General features: G+C 49.0%; 1 protein-coding gene across 3 annotated transcripts in view; it reads left to right on the forward strand.

The window, feature by feature from the left end:
• Positions 1 to 1,100: 1,100 nt before the first annotated feature.
• Positions 1,101 to 24,865, forward strand: part of PTCH1 (patched 1) — a gene marked incomplete at both ends in the record, with an annotated part of 63,764 nt that continues 39,999 nt past the window's right edge. The window contains 2 exons of one of the 3 annotated variants that reach the window (XM_079706065.1): positions 1,101 to 1,292; positions 11,464 to 11,656. In XM_079706065.1, the coding sequence (XP_079562191.1) occupies positions 1,101 to 1,292; positions 11,464 to 11,656 (385 nt within the window). Of the gene's footprint in view, positions 1,293 to 9,627; positions 9,841 to 11,463; positions 11,657 to 24,865 lie in introns of those variants that run through there. The other 2 variants (XM_079706067.1, XM_079706066.1) reach the window with 2 other exon arrangements.

Here is a 24,865-nt window from a genome sequence, read left to right on the forward strand (position 1 = left end):
TTCTGGCTTTTCTTGAAGATCTGCTAGGTAACTCTAGGTAGTTTCAGTAAATTATCTTACCCCTTCCCCCTGTATCTGTAATTCATCTTTATTCAAAACGGGTTCCATTTAAAATAGCACCTTTCCTTTGTCTTGTGTGTGAAACAGTCTACCCTGCAAGTTTGAGTAGATAAAATGTTAAACATTGTAGCAGGGTCTCTCCTGAATAGGACTTTCCATTTAGGGTAAGAGCCTGAGAGCCACAGCACTTCCGTCTAGCCCAATCACCCAAGCTGGCCTCATTTGGGAAGGCAGCGTGGGTGGGAGTGTTTGGGTGGCATACCCCAAAAACCACAGTAATTGTAAGGGAAAAGAGCAAATATCAATTAGTGATTCCTCAGCCAGCTACCAATCTTGGTTTCCAAGGGACTCCACCTAAGTCTCTTCAGAAGAATCAGCTTCCCAGGGACCTCCGACAGAAGCTGCACGAATCCACATACATCTTAGTATATTGAACATTTCCCCCCCGGGAGGCTCTTGTTATCTGCCCGGCTCCCCTGGCTCTCTGCCTCCCTGTCAGCCTGTGGGCCTGTCAACCAGAATGCTCCCAGCTTCTAGGGGCTTCCGTGGGAATGCGAGAAGGAAAGGGCTTTGAGAACTGCGGACAGGAAGGTGGTGTTCCTCTGCAGTGCTCTGGGCACCCCACATTTCCCGGAGTGCTGGGGATGCTGAAATGAGCTTCCCTGCTCCCCCAGCAGCCCCCACCCGGGGGTTCGGGCAAGTGACTAAATGTCAGCAAATAACGTGTGTAGGGTGGGGGAGCACTAGATGGGGAAGGCGAGGCGGCGAGCGGAGACCCCCCGCCCGGCGGCCCCCCGCAGACAGGGCCGCGGGGGGCGGGGAGGGGCGGCCATGGCTCGCAGGAGCTCGCTCGGCGGGGCGCCTCCCAGGAAGGAGGGGAGGGGAGCGCCTGTTTACCCAGGAGGGCTGTGCTGATAGCACGTTCCTCGAGTTTACTTTGCTTTCCTTGAGTTTATTGTAAAGGGGTAAAGTTTTCGGATCTGTCACGTGACCCTGACAGGTCCTGCCTATGGCGCGGCAGACCACCCACGCCGAGGGCCATGGAACTGCTTAATAGAAACAGGCTTGTAATTGTGAGTCCGCGCTGCACTCCGCCGAAAGCCTCCGGCGGCCCAGCGCGCCGGGGTTTTTACACTTTCCGTTCCTTTTGTAAAGACGGAGGAGGAGGAGGAGAAGACGAAGACGAAGAAAAAGACGACGACAGGGAAGACAAAGAGATCCGCGGCGACAAGGCTAGGGGGAGACCAGGGAAGACGGGGAGAAGACGGAGGAGCGGAGGACCAGGAAAGGGGGGCACGGGGGAAAAAAGGAATTGATGTGAAATCCAAGCGCAGCGTCCGCGCCATCGGCACCCGCGCTCCGGGCAGGGCTTGACGGCCGGCTATGGTGAGTGCAGCCGTCTTGGCCGCCGCCGCCACCTCGCCCTCGCGCGGCGTGCGCCCCGGGGACGCGGGATTGCGGGGCCGAGGCTCCCCGCGCGGCGGTCGGAGGGCCAGGCGGGCCGGGCGGGCGGCGCGCCGGGGCCGCGGGGCTGGGTGGGCTGCGCCGGCGGGGCGCGGGGGCGCTGGCCCGCGTCTCCCAGCTCGCTCGCTCTCTCGCACGCTCCGGGCCCCCGCCCCTCGAGGCCGGCCCAGCGGGGCGGGGAGGGGGCTGGCTGCGGGGCCCGGCCGGGGAACGGCTCCGAGGGGAATTCTCACGGAGGGGGTCGCCTGGGATCCCATTTTCACGCTTGAAAGGGTCGCCACCTTGGCTTCCGCTCATCAGCCTGGTGGTGGCTACTGACTGCCAGCGGAGGCAGAGCTGGGGATGGAGGGCTGGTGCGGAGAGTGACAGCGCCGGGGGGAGGGTGCGGGCCGAGAGCGCGCGCGCACCCGGGCGAGTTCTCTCGTCTCCCGGGAGCTCGGGGATGTCTGCCCGAGGGGCTGGGCACATGCTCTCGCATCCACACCCGGTGCTCTCGGCACCCGGGCCGGGACGCTGAATGAGTGGGACGCCCAGGGCTAGGAGAGAAGCACCTTATCAAAACCCGGAGCGCAAACATCCTCCTCCTGGCCGCAGTTGGTGGGAAGAAGAGCCAAAGGGGCTTTCCTGAGTTCAGGAAGGGGCCACGGGTAGGAGCGCTATGTGTTGACCCTTGCACCCACGGAATCGGGCATTCTGGTGCCTGCCAACCATTAAAGAGGTGGGCGGCTAGCCCGGTGCTGAGAGGGCTAAGTGTGGCCTGAGGGGTGCACTGAGGTGGGCCAGACTGATCCAAACCGATTTAGACCCGGTGCCAACACTGGGACCACAGGACTTCCAGAGACTGTACCTTGGGGAGTGACATATACTATGTCTCTAGGTATTTAAGTTCATGTTAAAAATTACCCCTACTTGGTGGGTGAGCAATAACCTCAAAGTTTTCAGATCTCAATTTCCATCACCTAAGAAGAACCATATGGATTGATGTCTATGGAAGACACCTAGAGACCTCTATTTTCCTAGACATGGGAGAGAAGACCATCTTCTTCCCTTTCTATTCTTCCTTCCTCCCTAGGGAGGAAAAATATAAAAGAACCAGAGGTAAATCATAAAGACCCACCATGGGTGGCTCTAAGTATTTAATAATTAGATAACTGAGGTCTTGAACTACTACAATAATCCTTTTTCAGCATTGTGTTCGATTTTTTTTTTTTTTTTTTTTTGGCTCTAGTAGTTCAACATGCAATTAATTGCCTCCACAAAGACAGACAATGCTTTTTGGTATTACCCTTTGTCACTGTCACTTATTATTTCTGGGTGGTACCTCAGGATGAATTATTGCCTCAGGTGCATTGTGTACCCATGTTGTAAAACAAGGGCTTTCAATTGTGAGTTTGTGTGGTGTGTTCCAGTTGTCACCCAGCTTCCTTCCACAAGGCTATAAAACACCTTTGAGTCCAAGATCTTTTTATATTAAAATGTTGAATCAAGGTAGACACCAATGGGCCCATTCTGAATTTGGGGTATTAGCTTCATTTCAAACTCACTGAGAAGTGTATCTAATTCCTGGTTATAATCTTGTCATAATGTAACAAGCTATTGGAATAGGAGTTACCACCATTTGGAATTATTTTGTGGGGAAAAAAAGGCTGTTTTTTTTACAAATTATCTTCAACTTTCTACAGATAGAAAAACTAATGAGGCAAATCAATAGGTATTGAATGGATTAAAATATCTGTCTTCCCTATTTTATCCTCCTCCTCTCTCTCTCTCTCACACACACACACACACACACACACACACACACACACACACACCTTTTATTTTCTCCCGCCTCTGCCACAGTGTATAAAGCCCTATTGAGACGTGTAGGCGTGATGTGTAAACCGGATTAGCAGTATGAAAGAAAGACACACAATAAGCTGGAATTGTTTTACTTCCCTTTCATTTCTCATGCCTATATCTCTAATAAATTTGTTGCTCCAGCAGTGGGTCAAAGGGATCATGTTGCTCAGCTTCTTTTTCATGTAAGACCCGATGGCAGAGATCACGGAAGTGAATGGTGTGCCTTCTGCCAAATGCAGAGCTTGATATGGATATATTAGATGGGGAGACAGAGACGAGGAGAAAGATGCAGGGAAAAACGTTCAAAGTCTAGGTCTTTCCAGAATACATCTCTATTGCTTAAAGTAACGTGGCTAAGAAGATATACAGACAAGGGAGGAAATCACTATAAGGGTCAATGCTGTTCTCTTTCAAGTTCATTGTAGAGTGAACATTTTCTCTGCAGTTGGTGACATTCCCAGCAAAAGAATACCAATAGCTTTGGCACTGCATAAAGTCTAATTCCCTTTTTCAAACTAGTATGTGAACCTGGAGTAATAAATGTGGAGATTTCTGGGACCTTCTCAGGACATCTTCCCTCTAGCACCCCCTCCCCCCACCAAGCTCACTGTAAGCTCAAAAAAAATGCCAGTGCTCCCGGGTTTGTGCTGTAGACCCCTCATTTACTCTTTTGTAGAATTGGGAGCAGCTTCCCATTAAAGGAGATCAGGGGTAATTAGCAGCATTATTTTGACAAGTTGGCTAGAGCTGTTCCCTTTCCTCCAGTTCTGGGGAGGGGGGATAGGGGAGGAAACAGAAGATGGAAGGGAGAAGGGGAGGGGAGTCATGCTTAAGGGGGTTACATTCTGTGACTGCTGAATCGTTTTTTTCCCTCCCCCTTTTAGACTCATTTTCTACCATCACCTTTAAGCAAATACAAAAGCTGCCAATGAGAAAATAATAAGGCATTCTTAGGGAGCCAAGAAATGGCTTGAATTGAGTCAACTCTTATCCAAGGTACCTGCTTTGAACTGCTCAGGCTCTGGGCCATCACTCATATCCTGTACCCTGGGCTCTCCATCCATAAATAGAATATTACATCAAATCCCCAATTCCTCTCCCCATCATAGCCTCTCAACAGGAATACTTGTGGCACTTAATGTAATGTTTGCAGTTCTTTGCATTTGTGGAAAAGAGTATTAAACTCAGTAGACAAAATTATAACATGGCCCAAGGGTCAAATTACTAGATATATTTACTCCTTCATTCATTTGTACTCTGCAAATATTAGCTAAATTACATTACATTTTAAAGACCCAATTAGTTGGATCTGGGAAACCAGTGAAAAGTCAAGTCCTATCGTGGTTTTTCATTACTCCACCAAGTGCAGCTCCCACAATTGCTTATCACTGGAATGTCCAAACACAAAGGGCAGATGTTTTATTTCAGTGTCGTCATTTGGATAATCAGATGTCATTTCTGAGATGTGTGTGGCATGGCCACGGCTGTTTGACTATTGGAGCAGAGAAAAGAGAAGCTATGAGGGAATCATATTTTAAGAGTTTAAGGAATGTGTTTTGAAACTACAAATTCCAGTGAAGTCTTGGATCATGATGGGGAGACCAAAATGACAATTAATGTGTTGAGATGGATTTTACTTGGAAAGGGACAATGGGATACTCAAGAAAGAGGGCCAGCAACTCCTGCTGGTTGAAAAGGCATCAAGCTTCTCACTTGTTGGGTAACTCTCACGGGGGAGCCATGCTGCAGAAAGACCATTAAAGGGACTTTTCCCGGCAGACACCTTCACAGCCCTGGCTCCTCCTGTCAGCCTCATCTCAGGTCTGGAGAATACTAGTTGAAGTTAACAAACCCGGTGTGGCTCAGCGGTCCCCTGCACAGGGCATGCATATTAAAGCCGACAATGCTTACAAATGTAAATAAGGGCAGATTGATTAGGAACAACATTATCACTGGGAATGTCGAACTCACATGCATCAGCAATGAGGCAAATTGGGGGCAGGCTCAGCCCTGACCACCCAAGTCGAGCAGGCTTTTACACTGGCTCCTCTTCCCTTTCTTAAAACGTTACAGAAACAAGGCCAATTAGATCCTCAAAGTAATTCATCTCTGTGTATGAAAAAAGCAGACCACAGGGGAAGCGGCGGGTGGGGGTGGGGAGATTAAGATAGCGCTCGTTAGAGCCCAGGCTGGGGATTGCGTCCTGGAACCGATGGGTAGAATTTACAGGCCGAGACCATTGTCTGAAATGCTGAAAAGTTAACCTATCAAACAGCGGGTGAGGGAGCTCAGGGAGCTGAAAACCCCTGAGATCAATGTTCAAAACGTTTAGGAATTAAGTCAAACCCAGGGAAATGAGCCCGAGTGGAAGAGGCTTTGCCATTGAAATGGTGCACATGTAGCAGCGCCAAAACAAGAGGATATGCAGCTGCGTGCGGAGAGTAATAGGGAACCATTATGTGTACATAGCCTATAATTTCATTTTTGAATTCCATATTCTAAGTAGCTATACTGAGATTGCTATAAATAAAAGATTGGGTGGAAAAACTAATATTTTGGTCTAAAACGTTGTAAAGAGTTTTGTACAGACACAGCACCCTGCCTATAGCTACATGGTTACCTTTGCTATACAGCACGCCTCAAATATAAAAAGACTGACGTGTCTTTTTAGGGGTTCCACCCCCAATCTTTAAAAATTAATTTCCAGCGGCAAGCACAAAATGGTTTGACTTGAAAAGTCTGTAGAACCTTTCAGTGAGAAAAACTAGAATAATAAATCACGTTTCCTGATTTATACTATTTACCAAACATAATAAAGACCAGGATATTGCTCAGAGATTAAGCTTGCTCTGTGTCGAGCCCAATATTCCTGCGATATTATTTATTAACCTACTGTCATTTGAAATGCACGCTGCTTGTCTTCCCTTCTGCATTTTCGCAGCCCTTCCCAGAGCCGCGCACAAAATCACGTGCTCCTTCGGAGTTTGAGTTTTGAATTTCCGCGCTGGCCGGGTACTCCGGTCCTCCTCCTGATCCCGTGAACACCCCCAGACACTTCTATTCTCTTTGTCTCTTTATTCTGCAGGACACCCTACCCTGCCCAGGGTACTGCACACGTTTTGCCGGTTTGGGATTCAGAGGGCAGGGCCTCCCAGTGAAACCAGGAAGGAGAAAAAGCTAGAGGGAAGGTGGTGAGGCTGGTAGGGAGGAGAGAGATGGGGGAGTAAAGGGGTGAAAGAGGAAGGAGAAAGGAAAGGGGAGATTGAAAGAAGTAAGCAGGGGGAAGCCGCCGAAGAGAAAGTAAGGCGGCGGGGAGGGCTGGCCGACAGACCCCCTGCGGGAGCCGCGTGGGTAGCCCGGGTGGCCGGCGCGTCCGGCTGCAGTCCCTTTCGGTAGAGGGCAGCTAAATGGTAAGGGACCCGAGCGCTCAGCGATTGGCCGGCCGCGGGGAGGCCGCACAGGCATTGGGTAACGTAAGGGGGCCGACCGCCTTCAGGAATGTACTACGGCGCGTCCGGCACGTCCGTCCGCGCCGGCGGGGAGTGCGCCTCGCCTGGGCTCCCAGGAGCCAGCGCTGGAGACTTGGAGCCCGCTTGGCGCTAGCCGAGCTCAACGACTTCCCTACCTGCTTGACCAGGGCTGCGCGGGCGTGGGGAGTCCGGAGCTCCGGCGCGCACGCAAGCGGGCGCACTCGGACACGCGCGCGCGTTAATAGGCCTCCGTGCCCTAGAGCGCGCGCCGGCCGGGCCCTGGGTCACGTGGTCGCGTGGGCTCCGCCTTCTCCCCCGCTCCTCCCCCTTTCCCTCCATCTGGGTTTCTTTCTTTCCTTTCCTTTCTTTCTTTTTTTTTTCAATGAACACACACCGTGTGCATCTTAAAGCCACACTGCCCCATTTCACGGCTTCAGTCGGCTGCTTGCTGCCGAGAGTCCCTCTGCAGTTCAACCCAATTTTTAAAAAAGAAAAAAGGAAAAAAACAAATACTAAAACGAGACAGAATCGAGGGTTTGTGGATCTGGTCCCCATCCCAGGGAGGAACTTAACTTGCAAAAGAAAAATACTCTCAAAAAAAAATTTTTTTACGTAAAAATCGGAGCTGTGTAGAGAGTTTAATTTGTCTCTGGCCCCAGGATCCACCTCAGAGTCGCGTGTTTTCTTCTCCAGGGGAAGCGAATCCCCGGCATGTCTCGGTGACACTGGCTGCAGTGTCCGCACAAGTCCTAGCAATCAGCGCACAATTTGTTTCAAATGAATCCAGCATCAAAGCCTTTATTCTCCTTTATGTCACGCTACTATTAAATATAACAGGATGCGTACCAGTTTGGGGGGGGACGTTTAAAACAGACTTTAAGTAAATAGGGACTTGTGGATAATTAAAAGGGGGGGTCCAAATGAATCCAAAATAAGAAAACTTTTCTCTCTTTCCAGAGAAAACATTTGTTTCTCCGGGTTGTTAAAAGGATTCTGTTGTTTCTCCTTTACCTATGTCGCATTAAAGGTTCAAATAAAAACTCCTCTGCCTCCACGAGACTACATCGGTGTCTGGATTCCACGTTTATAAAACCGTGACTCCTTCAAACCAGGACTGTGCTGCCGAGGGGTTTTGAGAGGGAAAGGGGCGGGGCGGGGGGGTGAGCGAACTTTAAGAAAGGTGGCTTTTCCCAATGTCCCTACTTTCCTCTTTAACTTTCCATTTTGTTTATCTTAATGCGAGGCGTTGTTCCCTGCAAGAGCCTAAGTCTTCTCTTTGGTTATAAAAGAAAAGAGAGAAGGGAAAAAAAAAATCTGGCACACACTGGCGCACTATCCACCACCCTGTCATTATTGGTGCAGGCCTGGGAATTCAAGCCGGACCTCCCAGTATTTGCTGCAGCTTGAGGCCAAGGTGCCTCTGAAAGGGTTTTCTTTGAGGAATTTCTGAAATTGTTTAAGCGCTTAAAAAAATTACATTTTCCCCCGTGTCTATCGCGAGGCAAATGCTCGTGGGTGTCTGTGTGTGTGCGCGCGCAAAAAGCATCTTACAAAAAGAAGACACTGTTGAAAAGAAAAGGAATAAGAAAGAAAGGGAGGGGGAGCATTCCTTAATGGAAGTATTGCATGCGAGAAGGTTGGCGCTCTCGGAGGCTCCCCCCGAAGCCGGGGATGCACACACTGGGGTTGCCTACCTGGGTGGTCTCTCTACTTTGGTGAGCTGTTGCTAAGCAGCTAATAATAGTCATGTTTGCTGAGTAATTTCTGCCCTCCGCGAGCCAATCATGTTGCAGAAACCCAAGCCATCTGACAGCCCCGGGGGCGGGAGCTCCAGCCTTTTTCTCTTTCGCTCTCTCTCTCCCCCTCCACCCCCTCCCCTCCTCCTCCTCTTTCTCCAAATGGAGAGAGTTCTTTTTTTTCTTCTTCCATCTCATCTATTGAATCAAGGAGCTGCTGCGGCCGCTGCCCGCTGCACACACACAGAGCGGAGTCCCCAGGTCCCGGGAGCGAGAGAGGCGCGCTGCACTGGGGCAGAATGGTCCAGCGGGACAGCGAGGAGCACAAGAAAGCAGAGTCCGGGACCAAGCAGCTACCGAGAACCCAGCAGCCAGAGCCCAAGCAGCCCGAGCAGTCCGAGCAGCAGCTTCAGGAGCCGCCACCGCCAGCAGCAGCTGCCGCAGGAGCAGCGGCGGCGGCGGCGGCTGCCCCGGCCCGGCAGCGCTGAGACCCACCGGGCGCCCACGGACCCCGCGGCGGCGGCTCTGCGCTTACCTTCCGCGGCCGCTCGGGCGACCCGTGAGACGCCGAGAGAGTCAGCGAGGCCGGCGGGAGCGGCGGGGATTTGCTGGCGCTTTCTGCAGTGAAGGGGTCGCGGCGCGGGGCGGGGAACGGGTAGGGGGAGCTGGGGACAGCGAGGAGCGCCGCGCGAGCGCCCGAAGGACAGGCTGGCTCCACGCGCCGGCTCTCGCTCTCCGGAGAACTGGATGTGGGCAGCGGCAGCCGCAGAGACCTCGGGACCCCCGCGCAATGTGGCAATGGAAGGCGCAGGGTCTGACTCCCCGGCAGCGGCCGCGGCCGCAGCGGCAGCAGCGCCCGCAGTGTGAGCAGCAGCAGCGGCGGCAGCAGCAGCAGCAGCAGGTCTGTCAACCGGAGCCCCAGCCCGAACAGCCGGCGGCCAGCAGCGTCCTCGCAAGCCGAGCGCCCAGGCGAGCCAGGAGCCCGCAGCGGCGGCAGGAGCGCGCCGGGCCGCCCGGGAAGCCTCGGTTCCCGCGGCGGCGGCGGCGGCGGCGGCGGCGGCGGCGGCAACATGGCCTCGGCTGGTAACGCTGCCGAGCCCCAGGACCGCGGCGGCGGCGGCAGCTGCAGCGGGGCCCCGGGCCGGCCGGCCGGTGGCGGGAGGCGCAGAAGGACCGGGGGGCTGCGCCGCAACGCCGCGCCGGACTGGGACTATCTGCACCGGCCCAGCTACTGCGACGCCGCCTTCGCTCTGGAGCAGATTTCCAAGGTGCATTTCAGACTCTCTCCTCTCCTCCCACTCTCTCTTCCCTCCTCTTCCTCTTTGGGATCGTCCCCGCCACACACACACACACACACACACACACACACACACACATACACACACCCCTTTCCAGGAAAAAAAACCAGACAAGTGGGGATTGAAAAATTCAAACCCTCCCTCCGGTCCTGGGAGGAAAGGGCTGTCTGAAGTCCGCAGGGGGTGGAGGTGTGTGTGTGTGTGTGTGTGTGTGTGTGTGTGTGTGTGCACGCGCCCTCCCCGGCGTGCCTTTTCCGGAGCACTGGAAAGCGGTCCACAGTGGACCACCTCCAGGGCCGCCGCAGCGCGGCACTGCCCTGTGCCCCCTGCCCCTGAGCCCCCTACTCCCGCGCCCCTGCCCCTATTTGCAGCCTAAACCCCTGTAATACTGCCACATTTCTTAACCTCTTGGAGGGGGAGGCGGAGTGGAGAGAGGCGGGGGGGAGGGAGCCGAAATAAAGGTGGTTTCCTTTTTTGGCAGCCGGTTTTGCTTTTGTTGAGCATGAAATCTCTGCTCCCTTAAAAATTATCCTCGCAAGAGGGTATCTCCCCTCTTCTTTTTCAGTTTTTGAGCCACTTCTTCTCAGAGCCTGTGGGGAAAGGGAAAGTTGTAAACAAATTGCCACCTTAAATCCGCGGTGCGGGTCTGCCGAGCGGCCGGGTTCATTGTGTTTACGAGGTTCGCTGAAATGTGTGGAATCCGGGGAAGGCGAGCACCCAGACAGGGGCCGGCCGGGGCCGCGGCCAGCGCCGGGGAAACGCCACCGCCGGGAGCAGCCAGCGCCCAGCCAGGACCCCCGCCTGCGTCGGCCCAGGCTCTTCCCCTGTGCATTCTGCTGCTTTTCACGTTTAACCAGAAGGGAAGGGAAAGGAGGGAAAGATCCATGTGGCTGCCCTCTTCCGATCACAAATATTGTCGTAAGTTGCAGATGGCTGCCCCACTTCCTAATTCAGCTCACACGGCGTCTCCCAACGCTATGGAAATACGTCGCGAGTGAGCTCCGGCGCCCACGCTCACCACGTGGATCCCAATTTACTACCACGTCGGGCGGGGGATCAGGATGCGGGAGCCCGCCAAACCTTGTTCCCAAAGTGCTCTCGTCCCCCAGCCTCTGTCCTCGCCGGAGCACCCCAAGAAGGGTGAAGGCTGGGGCAGGACTTGCGGGGAAGGGCGCCGTGGTTTGCTGGTTCTTAAACATTGGGCTCCATCGCGGGGATTACGCAGACCCTCCCTTCCCAGGTTGGTGTGAATATTGCCTGTGTTGAATGGTGTCTCTCCTCTTTGCCTCGGCTTCCCCCTTGTTCTTGCAGCCCCTCCTCCCAGACCTCCAAGTCACACTCGGGGATGCTACGAAGGCCGCGCGTGGGGGCGCCCCTGCTGTGACCAAGGTGCAGCTGCGACGCTGCAGCCTGACTTTGATTTATGATCAGGCCCCCCCACGCCGCTCGTGTTTCCTTGGGCCGACCTGGGTTCCAGCCCGAAGGGCACCCCTCACGGCCGTCGCGGGATGCCGGGCGGGTGCGCGGAAGCTGGCGTGGGCGCGCGGGCCGCGACTCCCCGGCGCTCACTCCTCCTTTCTGCTTCATCCTCAGGGGAAAGCTACTGGCCGGAAAGCGCCGCTGTGGCTGAGAGCGAAGTTTCAGAGACTCCTATTTAAACTGGGTTGTTACATTCAAAAAAACTGCGGCAAGTTCTTGGTTGTAGGCCTCCTCATATTTGGGGCCTTCGCTGTGGGATTAAAGGCAGCTAATCTCGAGACCAACGTGGAGGAGCTGTGGGTGGAAGGTAAGAGATCCAGCGCCCGCCGCAGCGCCCTCTCGTCCCACACCCCGGGCCCCCTGTCCTTCCTTCCAATTGATAAAGATATTTGCCAGCATACACCTAGGTCCTTTCTGTGAAGAGCGAAAACCCCCTGCCCGCAACAGGGGGAATTGTTTATTGTTTGGGCGCCTGGCCGGGAGCCAGGCCCGCCCGACAAAGGCCGCGCTGTAATCTACTCGGGGCGCTGCGCTTTGCGAGGTGTTGTGGGAGAGAGTGGCGAGGGCGGGCCGGCGGGGGCGCGGGGGCCCCTCCGCGGGACAGACCACTCCGCACGGCCGGGGGGCCCCCAGGTCCCGCCGCCACCGCCGCTCGCTTCCGCCGCGCGCCGAGACGCGGCCAGAGGAAGGCCTCTCGGCTCCGGGCTGTACTCCTCGGTTTCCTTCCCTCCCCCACCCCCACCCACCGCGTCCAAAGAGAAAGGAGGGCGGTGGGGGGGGTGCAGAGAGAGGCCACCCCTCCGGCTGGAGGGAGTGTGCGCGCCCCCGGCGGCCGCGACCGCCGCGCGGAGAGCGGGGGGCGGGCACAGCGCGGGCCTGCGGAGGCGGCGGCGTGTGTGGTCCTGTTTTTGGACAGCTTTCAACTCTTGGGGAAAAAAACATTTGTCTCAAGGTACAAAAAAAGGGGGGTGGGGGGAAAGGAGTTGGAAAAAAAGCAGTAAAGCACAGACTAGAACGCTTGTTTGCAAAGTAGATTAATGTTTCCTCGCGGGTGGGGGCTTTTAAAATGGAATTATGCTGGGGGAAGGCTGCGTTTTAGAGGCTGAAAGAATAAATGTGTTTTAAGAAAGCGGGTTTGGAGGGAGGGGCCGCAGGAGCTCTCCTAGGGGTTATGCCAGTCTTTTATCCACATTCCTCAATTTGGGGGTTCTTGAAGCCTTTTTTTAAGTGGTTGTAAAATTAAAATAGATCACACCTCCCATCCCTGACACCCCAGACGGAAACATTTTACTTTTTTTTTTTTTTTTTTTGTAACTCTTGATTCCGGGGTTTTGTTTTAGGAGCGGTTGTTTTTATTTTCTGTTCGTTGTTTTTTTACTCTTTTTGGAAAGTAACAGATGCTGTTTGGAAACATTTTAACCCCTGAACACTGCTTAGGGAATCTCTTACAATGAGCTGGGAGGGAAGGATTGTCGTAACTATGTAGATATTTCACACCACAGTATCTGAGGCATTCCTAGTGAAAGGTATCTAAGACAAAATTTGGAAGCCTAAGAGTTACATGCATAATTGCATAATTGATCCCTTTCAGAATGCTGCTGGAGAACTAACCTTGGAGAATATTTTGTTAATCTTGCCTTGTTTGTGAAGATTCAGCTTTCAGTGTTTTGCAAGAATATGGTGGTGTCTTCCGTTGAGTAGTGACAAAATAATAGTCCAAATAATTAAGACCAGAAAACATTCTTGCCTTAAGAAGCTTGGTAATTAATACAAGTGTTCTTTGGATTGAATCCATGGGGTAATTTACCTCAACTCAGCACCTCATTGTCATTGATAGATAACGAAGGGTTTTAATAAGCACCTGTGATGTCCTAGCAGCAAGTTTACTGAGCATCTATAATGGCCCTAGCACTGTCTAGGCACTGTAAGTGACACTAAAGATGTGAGACACTCCAAGTGCACAAATTCATGCACTTAAAACTACTAGAGTTGAATGTCAGACTTGCACTAAATTTGAGTTCACAACTGCAGTAAGCCATGAAAGTTAAATGGAAAAAGGAAAAAGCTTCCATGGAGTTGGTGAGGCAAATTAGAGCGGCCTAGAGAGTGGAGGGGGGAGAGAGTTGTAGGCAGGAGCTCAGAAATGGGGTCAAACAAAGGCCCAAGCTTGAGTGGACAGCCGGCAGTGGGAGACCCCCAGTGTGGCGGGGATAGGGTGCAGTGGCTCCATTGGGCCCTGGGCAGCAGGTTGGGCCCTGGACCGCAGGACTGCAGTTTGGAAGTGATGTGATTGGCTAGACTGTGGGGAGCTACCACAGGTTCTAAGACAGCAAGTGATGAGCAAAGGGGGCTCCCAGCTCTGTCCAAATGTTCACTTTCTGCTACTTGGGCCAACAGATTTGTTGGGTGTCATGATGATGACAAAAGACTATATCTTCTTGTTTTGAGCAAGACTTTTCAATAGATTGTTAATAAGTTTAAAGAGAATTAATGTAGAAAAAAAGAGCTAATGTAACTTATTTATGTAACATTTTATAAATATTTCTAGAATTAACTATGTTTTTGCATTACACAACTCATGTCAAGTCCTGGGAGGAGAAACATGCTTATTAGCTTTCTTACTTGGGCTCTAGCTTAGTGACAGAGTGTTGGGGAGTGACACACCTGAGATAAGACTCATTTTGCCTACTTTGGGCCTCTGAGCTATTTTCCTTCCCGTTCTGTTTTGGCAGTTTCAGTGTGGCGCACTGGTTCTTTGGCCAAGTATTATTTACTCAATACTATCACTTGTTGAGCAACTACCCTTACCACTTATTATATATTATTACATGCCTTACCACTCAGTAAAGTAGCTATCTATTATTATCTTTATTTTTATAACCTGATAACCTATGTAACATTTTCAACTTGTAAGTGAATTATTGTCCCATTTTACAAATGAGAAACTGGATCCTCTATGTTTCCATGTCCACTTTGCCTACTAGTGACTTAAGTAAACCTGATCTCCTGTTGCCTTGACCTTGATTTCTCATTCATTCATTCATTCACTGCATGCTAGATTCTTCCCCTGTAGAAGGAGCAACAGTTTCATAAATGCAAGTAAACCCAGCCAGGGAGGCCACCATACCATTTTATAATTTTAATTTAAATTCGAAGTAGAGGTAACAGTGAGGAAGTCTTGTCCCTGACATAGTGGGCTTAGTGTTCATGTCAACAGCAAGTAGTGGAAGCATTTACTTTTCAGAGTAAGAATGCTCTGCTATCCTAGACTTTAGTAGAGTAGAATGAGAAGCAATGTGGAATTTAGGTTAATTGTGTACTTTAATGTCAGATAAATTCTTCGTCACTATCAGCAAAGAAGTCTGTTAGATGGTCTTAATAGGGACTGCAGATGTTCTGGACATAAACACGTGTGGTTGCTACACGAAATAAACCCAATGAATAGAGGTTGCATATTTCCTTAGTTAAAAGGCAACAGAAGAAAGGAAAGCATAAGAGATTTTAAGGGGAGAGAATGCTGAGGGACAGTTTGGAGAATGTTATTTCTCCTGTGGGTAAAAAATTGACATGCATATACACAAACACAAAGGCAACTGTGTCCATCTATACTCAGATACATTCAGAGGACTTCCACCCAGCGGACACACAGACAAGTGGCAGGATGGCAGGAGCACCTTCCAGGACAGCCCTGAGGGAGGGTGACTGAGTCAGGATCAGGACTGGAGAGGTGAGGGTGGTGGGGCATTCCAGGCCAAAGGAACAGCCTGGGCAAAGGCACAGAGGACAGGGGTGTGGCCTCTGGGAGAACTCCCAGTGCTTTCCTTTGGTTGGGGCATCAGGTTTGATGTGGAAAGCCTTGAGGCTTGGAAGGTCCAGATGCATAGCAGGAAGGTCTCTGATGTGTGCAGGGTGTTTGGCTGAGGGGGCTGCCAGCTCTTCCTTTTAGCCATTCTTTGCCTGCCTCAAGATTTACACTGGTGTTTTTGGCCTCCAGCGCCCTCCCTGGTACCAGAGTGTTTCTCATCCTTTCGGGCACAGAAGGGAAATGCCTTCTTTTTAACCTTGCCCATTTCTCTGTTGGCTTTTCATTTTTGCTTAGCACTTTTATGCTTCTGTCTCACTTAATATCTACCCCCCACTCCAGCCCTCTCTCAGACACAAGTTTGTTGTCGTGATTCTTCAGTGACGGAACGTTCATTTATCTTTTTGAGCTTTTTGGTTTTTTTCTCAAAGCTCGCCCAGCCCCCAGCCTCCTTTACTGCAAAAAATAACAGCCTTGAAATGAATCCATATTGCCTTGTGTTTGGTTATTAACATCTCTGGAGGCCAGCATCGAGAGAGGACACAAATTGTGACTGTTTTTTTAAGGGAAATGGAAAGTTTTTTTTTTTTAAATGCTTGCTTGATGTTTCTAAGTGCTCTCGAGTTTGTAGCTAGAGTTTGTAGTTGCTAACATAAGCCTTCGGTGTTCTTGGCTGTTCTTGGCTCTAAGTCAGGCAGTTACAGGAGATAATTGAGCTTCACCATCCTTTTCAGTTTAGAGCAAGGTTTCTCACTATTGACATTTTGGGCTGGATAATTCTCTGTTGTGGGAGCTGTCCTGTGCATTGTAGGATGTTTAGTAGCATCCCTGGATTCTACCCACTAGATGCCAGTAGCACTCTCCCAGTTGTGACAACATGTTTCTAGTTATTGTCAAATGTGTGTGGGGGGGCAGTGCAAAATTGCCCCAATGGAGAACCACTGGTTTAGATAATAGATTTCAATTGGAAGCCCCATGCTGTGCAGATGGAAGGCTTTTATTATGACAGAGTTGTGGCTGCTAAAGCATTGCTATAAATGCAAAAGTTTTATTTTCAGGATAACCCTCCCTCCCCATCCCGGTATTTACTGACCCAGGTAACTAACTTTTTTCATGCAAATAATTTAAATTTTTGATTATTCTTAGAATTACATTACATAGCAAATAAAAACATCATAAAGTTGAGAGAGAGTGGGTGGGGATAGGCATAGAAGAAAGGAGAAGTGTTATATTCGAATACTTTTTATTCCTTTTCCTTCAGGTAACTTAATTTTGCAGATAGACCTCGGTGCATTTCAAACACAGTAGGCTGAAGGTTTTTAGCATGAACGTGACTTTGTAAAAAGCGATTAAAAACACCACTGAACTTTGTTCATACTGCAATAACAGCTCCTTTCCGAAGCCCACGTAGCACATTGGCTCTTTGGTGGTCTAGTTCTCCAGATGTTCCTGTCACACACCTCTTTTCCCCAGATGGTCTTATGCAGCAGAACCAAAGAGACAGCGAGGGACTGAGGCACGTCACCCAGACAGGCGGTGCCTGGGCTCTGCTCTTACTGCCCTTTCCAAGGTTATCACCCAGTTTCTGCTTTCTGGGGCTGTCAGTTTGGGGTTTTGGACATTTCACAAGGGACAAAAAGAATGAAATGCAGAAGCTCCTTTCTGCTCCTGGGTCGCCTAGGCACTTTTTAAAATCAAGAATATGTTTTTTAGATAGGTATTGATTAGATTCTGATAGTGGACACATACATACAGGTGGAAGCAATTGTGGCATATCTGGAGAAAAATGATAAAAAAAATTAATGCCCAACAATAATTGCTTTAAAAATAACAAATAGCCTCAGATGCCTTCTTCCCAGGGTAGTTGACCCTGTGAATCATCGTATCTCTTTGCTGCCTGCCGACAAGTTTAGAAGTCAGGTTGGGTGATGGGGTGTTTCAGATACACAGAACACTGCTTGGAGGCTCCAGAAGATGACAGTTTCCAGATGTATGAACCGCTGGATCGGTTTGTTTGGATTATGCGCCACAGCTGATGGCGAGATTAACGCAGGCTGGACAAGCTATGGGAGATTTGTCTGGTTTCCACAATGCCATGTTTATATTTCATTGGGATTTCTCCTTCAAAGTTGACCTCCCTGTGACCCCTGGAGCTCTGTCCACTCGGGCTGAGCTGTAACTTGTCTGCCCTCCTTCTCTTATTGGGGGGTCACAATTATGCAGTGGAAGGGGCCATTTATATGGCTCCCCCCCCATACACACTTTGTCCATGCCAGCAATCTGCCCAGATTTAGCCCCTGAGGAGTAGTCTATTCAACTGGTTGAGAGGAGGGGGATGTTTTATTTAAAAAAAAATTTTTTTTGGCTTTTAAAACAAGTATGGAAATATTTAAAATTACTTGAAAGGAGACCAGATTTAATAGAAGCCACTTTGCAGAAATAAAGTATTTTAACTTAGCACTGTTTTGACACTACTTTGAAAAAAAAAAGTTGAGGGAATTCCTGCTATGTGAGACATCCCTAAATAATCGCCACACCTGTATGATTCTATTAGTATAATACTGTTATCTCCTTTGCTCCTCATCTGTTCCCAGGACCTTTTCTCCATTCTCCTTCCCTCCTCCCTCCTTCCTCACCTATATCCCTTTGCTCATCTCCCCTCCTCTCTTCTCTCCCTCTGCCTCCCACCCTTCCTTCTACCCACCTATGCCCAAATCATTTCCTTGCAGTGGATCTCTGGAGTTACTGGTGTGAAATCTGAAATGGTAGTAAATCTGGTTACTCACAAACTGACAGGAAGAAATTAGTAAATGTATTATTTCAAATCAGCTGTAGGAGATTCTAGATGCAGAGCTGCCATTTGCATCCTTGGGGTTCATAGGTTGGTGAGGGTTTGTTTCAAGACCATGCTCTTTGATGGGGTCTTATCAGCAGATGTGCTTCCCCTATTGAAGAGTCATGGCATTTTAATGAGCTTTTGAGGTAACTTTAGAATCCATTGACATGTGGATTGTGAAACAAGTCTCGGTCCCCTGTGCTTAATGTGCCATATGAAATGTGGAAGAATTGGGCCCCATAGCATTTCTGAGATGGTAAGTGAAACGTGCACCATGACATTCCAGCCCAGGTGTTCCACCTTCAGGCTTTCCCTGGGTGAAATCCACATCAAAACCAAAGGGAACATGGAGCTTAGATCGAGATGGAAGAGGACAGGTTTCCACATCCAAATTTTGGCAGATGCCACAGTATTAGATGGTCCATCCACATGAGAAATCTCAGTTCACATCCCAGAAAGCAGACAGCTTTGCTCATGAAGGCGTTTCTGGCAGTCCAGGAGGAAGGAAGCTCCTTGGGATTTCCTCAGTGGAAACCTCCCTTGACTACAGAGATATCATCAGGATCACCAAAATATAAACACTGTTATTACTCTTTGCTTCCAAACTCTGAATTTAGGTGCTTTATGGTAATACTTCTTAGATTTTTTTCCCTCTTAAACTGGATTTAGGATTGTTGTTTCCTTTACACTGCAATATCTCAGTTTTTCTACATATATCTTTAAGTTTGACAGAAGAAGTAAGCCTTTCAAATCATTAGAATGCTGCCATTGAGAGACTGCTTGGCCATTGTGGAGATTTTGGGGAGTTGTATGTACAGAAATATGCATCCTGTCCTCAGTTCCTTCAGGACTGTGACCATTTTGTTGTATTGGGGGTTTAGAGCATAGTTGGAAAAACAGCTGTCATGTGTTAAGGAAACTGTATTATTGGTGGGCAGTCAGATACCTGCTAATGAGTGACAAGTTTGTTGTTGGAGAAGTTTATAATGTGGAGGCAGGGCCTTATTACCAATCCAGAAACCCAGGTGTGAGTTGGCCCAAATAATCCACACTGCCTGTGGGTCCCAAAACTGGCTATGAAGGCAAGGCTAGTGAGAAGCAAGTCTCCGTACCACAGCACAAGCTTTATTTATTATAGTTAAAATAAATGAAAAACAGTAGACTTCCCCAATTTATCAACCAAGATAGTCTTCAGTTATTGATGAAACATGTATGAAAGTAAGCAAAAGGAGCTGGAAGTGGGCTTTGTTAAGTACACATGCATGATTTTTTCCCCTTAAATCATTGCTTAAGGGCTTCTGGCCCCTAGCTCAGGAATCCTGCCCAAAAATGCCAGATGTATTACACAGTCAAGTACTGCAATGTAAACACTGCTCTGTGCCATGAGGCAGGGTGGTCCATCTTCTGTTTAAGAAGAGCAGGAGATTGAGAGGGAATGAGAGGGGTAAGCCCTCTGCATTGAGCACAGCAGTGATCGTGTCATTTGTATTTTTGGCTGCATAGTCAAGATTTGAAACTACAAAAACCCAGTTGAATTAATACTTTGTACGGTCAAGGAAAAGCAACTTGAATTGGGATGCCAAAGAGAGCAAGATGTGGCTTGGATAATGTTGCTTCATTGGGTCAGATAAGTTTATAAAATGTAGAACAGAATGGTGGGTTGAGCTGATAGGAAGAAAGCTGTTGTCTTCATAGCGGCATCTTCAAGTTACTATGAGCATCACCCTTTTTATCAGCTGTGAGTTAAATTGAAAGCTGAGTGAAGCAAGGCAAGGAGAGGCCAGCTTCTTTCACAGCCCCTTCCTGCTGGATCGGTACACCTTCTGTGTGTAAACCTGAGATTTATCACAAAGCTCCTCTGGTGTTTTGTAGCATTGCGGGGAGGGTAACCCAAGTTACTCTGCAAAATGAATGGCCTTCCAGTTTGCTTCCAGTTTCTAAATTTACATAAAGAATCTAATGATGATCATTTGGAGGTGAGAAAGTAACTAAGGACTTTGGGCCATCCCTCCAGTAGAATGTGTCTTATGTGCTGTGGAAATTGGAATGCCTAGACATATCTGTACACCCAAGTAATCAGATACTAAGCAGTCCTTACGATGATTAGATTCAGGGTTTTCAAAAATTAATAGGGAAGTATTTTGTGAGTTAGGAGGAAATGGGGTTTCAGTTTGGACTTGGGGAATTGTTAAAACAACCTGTAATAATATTATCTTGATTTTAGAAATCCATTCTATAGAATGATCTGAGAAAATTGCTTTAAGAAACATTGATGATAAAAACAGGAATTTTGAGGTTAAGGAAAATGTAGACTTTTTTTTACTCTCTCTCCCTCCCTCCCTCCCTCCCCAACCACTTTTTTTCTTATTTTGAATTCTCCCATCTTCCCCACCCCTATTCCCTTGATTTCTTTTGCTCCTTTAGTGGAGAAGCCAGAAAACTTCACAAAATAGATGTAAATATCACAGTTTCTTTTTAAGTAGAAGCTTTCGAAAAGATAAAGTAACGAAATAATTTTCCCAGACTACCTAAGACATTATTTCTTTCCTCTTACCTGATTTTTTCCCCATGAGGTTCATACAGTGTTGTAATAAGTTAAAAAACGATACCATCATTTTTGTCACACATGATCCAGAAAAAAACTGCACATGTTTAATACCTTGCTTAATTGCAAACAAAGCTTGCAATTTGAGAGAATTGGGATTAGGGCTAAATATCTATTAACTGCTCTTTCTAGAGATTTGGGGAATAGGATGACCCTTTTTTTTTTCTTTTTTTTTTTTTTTAATAGGCTACAGTTTCACATGGCTCCCAAAAGAAATCTCTCTCCCTTTTTGTTTCCCACACCAATTGATTTATCATTTTGCTTGCAAGCAGATCCAGAATGTTAGGGCAAGAACACACTCACTTTTTTCTCGTAACTTTTTTGTTGCGGACCGAAACCAGTTGACTTGAATAAATTTTTCTGAGGCCTGAATGTAGCCAGCAACGTGGAAAAATCTTGCCATTCAGGGCCGTCTGAATGTACATTTCAGCCACACAGTAAGCTGCATTGGTAGGCACTGGACTGCTAAATACAACCATTTTTCGCAGCAGCGAGTTAGACAGGTGATTAGCATAATTAGCACCGAGCAGCTATACATATGGTAATGCTGAGTGTGTAAATGCCAGCTGCGGTGTAAAATTTATGTCAGGGGTCGGCAGGGCTGTGCGAAAGTATTGTGTTCCAGCTGCAGGTCAGGGCCGCCAAAGCTTACCTCCTTTTCTCTTGTTGGTGAATACGCCAAACAGAAGAGAAAGACAGAAATATAACAGATACGGCTTTGATGGAACAGCCCGGTTCTGTGCAAGAGGGACTATTCTATAAAACACACACACACACTCACACACACTTGCAGAAATCCCATTACTTTCTCTACAAATTGTGTTTACTTCATGCAGGGTCCACATGAGTGGCGGCCAGGATGGGAGGTTGGGGTAGGTGAATGGGCCAAATGATTTCCTGGGAGGAAAACTTTCAGTTAGTGAATTTTTAAAAGGAGTTAAGAGTTGTGCCTCTGGTTTTCTCCCCATCCTCTTGTTCCCCCTGCCGCCCTCCCATTCCCTCCACTACTCCTGTCCATATTGTTTTCCTTCTAATTAAACAGGGGAATCCCCCTTAGGTGAGCTAGTGCAAGCATCTTTAGCAGACTGAGAATTGACCATTGTGGAGGTGTTAGTTCGCCTTGAACATAATAAGGTTCCAACAGTTTGACTCTCTTCCCAAACTGCTTGACTGGTTTTAGCAAAGGGCTAGAATAGAAGTTCCCTTGTGTCTTACGGCAGCTATGCTTACCATTCCACCTACCGCCACTCTCAGACCCATGAAATTCTTTATGGGTAAGAAGAGAATCCTGTAGGTTTCTTGTTTAAAAAGGGAGACAGCCTTCAGTCGTTCATGTCCTTCGAAATGCATCATGGGGGATTTTATTGCTATGAGGAGTTCATGCATTTTTGCTCTGGAAGCATTTTTTCTGCCACCCTCCCCCCACCCCCACTTTTCTTCGGTTGGTGACTATAGGAGTGGTGGTGGTGACAGAACATAGTTCACACCACGCTGACCTAGTGATGAAACTTCCTCACAGCACCAGGGGGTCCTTATGCATCAGCCCCTAATCCAGCTAATCCTGATGGCCACACAATCATGAAAGTGGCCCCGAGTGACCAGTGACATGCGTCTCCCCACACAGATGCAGAGGGAAGGGTCGGTGCGGGAGATAAATCGGGCCAGCATGGAGTTCCACAGGGGCCAGGGAGCCTGTATGCGAAGGTGGGGACTCACATTGTCTCCCCGCTCCCCAGGCCACTCAAGCAGGAGGCCAGTGAAAAGAGGCCCAGGCTGGATCATGGCAAGAAGACTGTTCAGAGCAGAGAGGTGATATCCGCCCCACAGAAGCTGGGAGAAGGGAACCGGGGTTGATGTCATGCAACAGCCTGACTACTAGATAGAGAGCCCACAGCCCTTACAAGCATTTGGTTTTGTTGTTGTTCAGTTGCTTTGTGTCCTTATGAAGACCTTAGGAGGCCTTCACTAAGAACTTAGAACTTGATAACAGCATGCTGTCTTTGATCCCTGGGTTCTGCTTCCTGGTCCAGCATTGCCTCTGAGCAAGCATGCTGCTCTGTGTCAGACCCTCCTGGGCTTGCTCAGCTCCTGCTGAAGGACAGGACTGGGGTTTGCATCTGCTTGCCCGTAGCACTTGAGCAATTGGGTGCAATCACGGTAGGACCTGGGACAGTTCACAGCTGGGCAAGTATGCAGTTAGGGATAGAGCCGAGCTCTACGCTGCCACGTTCTGCTGGAAGCCAGCAACATCCAACATCCTGGGGTCTGCAGGCTTGACTTCACTCAGCCTGTCATAGGTGGGGTTGACCCCAGCCCTGATTTGCCACAGCAGCAAGTGACCAGTGAAGAATGGGCCTCCTGACAGATGCAGTGTCATGTTGGGAGCTGGTGGCCCTGTGAGAAATATCGGGTTGGGGGAGCTGTGGCAGGCAGCAGGTCCAGTGTGGGCAGGGTGCTGGGCTGACCTGATCGTGTCCGACAGGGCAAGCTGGCGGATTCGGGGAACGCCGTTCAGAGGAAGCAGCCCGGGTGGGAACAGATGGTACCGCAAACAGCTGGTGCGGGGGCTAGTAGCAGGCGCATGCTCAGAGCAGCTACTGCCACTGCGCTTGGCCCTCCTCCCCCCTCACAGTCCCTGGGGAGGCGTCGCAGTGTGTCTGTCCTGCTCTTGTTTTTGCTGTCTTCATCGCGCTGGGCTCACTTCATGAAGACAGATTCTCTTTGGGCTATATGATTCTAGCATTTTCCCATGGCAACGCCCAAGGGCACAATCCCACCAGGAGAAAAACAGCCCAGAAGCTTAAGCAGCAGTTGGCTAGTCATGAATAAAAGAGATGGGTGGAAGAGTGACTAAAACTCACAGCCCAGGAGTTCTCAGCCAATTGCCCAAATTACTGAATCTTCATTTTTTTCAGTTTAGAAAATGAGCTGGTGCTAATAATTTTACAGTTACACCCTTTTAGAGATTTGCACTTTTTCATGCTCACAATAACTAATCACAAGATTGAAAGAAGGACCTGAAGCAACTAAAGGGGGGGAAAATCTGTCTAGAGGCTGTTAGATAATTCATGGGATTAATCAAATGCAAATGCCCCACTTGCATATACACAGACCCCATTTTCCTAATTGGACTCTGAGTGGGTACTTTTCAGGCTGAAAGGGTCATTTGTTTTGACTGATTGACTTTTGAGGCTTTGGGGAGAATTAATATCTTATACAGATGACTGCCTGTTCCCAAGGCTCTGTATTGAGGCTGTTCATTCATTTATTCATCCGACACACTGAGTGTGCACCGAGGTGAGTGGGCAGCGGACAGTGCCTCCCTGAAAGGACTTGGAATTTATTGTGAAAAACACTTTGGTTGGTCCTTCAGAACATCTTTATGTGAATCACAATAAGCTTTTGCCAAAAGCTTTTTGCATGAATGCCACAGATGTTTATTAAGCTCTGTGTGAAAGGCCGTGCTGAGGAACAATCCAGCAGAACATCATGGGGACCGTCTGGTGTCTACCATGGATGGGAATGTCATTGGCCTGGGGGTATGGACCCCTGAGCGGAATGTTTTCCTACCTATGTTGGCCCCTCTTCACCTTAGAAAACTATACTTGGTTTGATTTGCAGAGGACAGGATCAGCAGAAGTGATGCTTTTTACCCTGCCTCTTTCAAAGAATTGGTTTAAGCCTCAGATTTCTGGAAAACAAAATGGAAGAATTTGTAGGTAAAGAGGCTTAGGGCTGCTTGTTCCTTGTGTGCCCTCATTCTCTCTGCCCCCTCTAAGACAGGCACCTCTGAGGACCAGAGGGAAATGGGGCCTGTCTACTACTGCCCATGGGGCCCTATGGAAAAAAAAAAAAAAACTATCTTTTCAGTGGTGGTGAAAAATCTGAGAGGCAACATTGTTGTCCTTTAAATAAAGATACCAGTTATTTGTCCTGTGCAATACTTTTGTGCATTCTGAAAACTCTTATCTGTGAGCTTACGGTAGTCCGGTATGTGTAATTTGGCGCTCCTGAACTCATAATCTCAGCTGGTGCACAGAAGCCCTGAGGCTTGCAGGACAGTTGGGCTCAGAGTTAAAGGTTGATTCCACCTCGTATCAGCTGGTAACCTTGGGCAAGTCACCCAAACTCTGCAGCTCTGTTTCCTGCTCTGTAAAATAAGGGTGATGATACATGCCCTGCAATAAACAAATAAATGAATGGATGCCTGCTCGGCACCTGGTTAAGGGTTTGGGAAATTTCATATAATTGTCAGTGCTCACACCATCCTATG

Source organism: Hyperoodon ampullatus, assembly GCF_949752795.1.
Source record: "Hyperoodon ampullatus genome assembly, chromosome: 6".
Classification (NCBI taxonomy): domain Eukaryota; kingdom Metazoa; phylum Chordata; class Mammalia; order Artiodactyla; family Ziphiidae; genus Hyperoodon; species Hyperoodon ampullatus.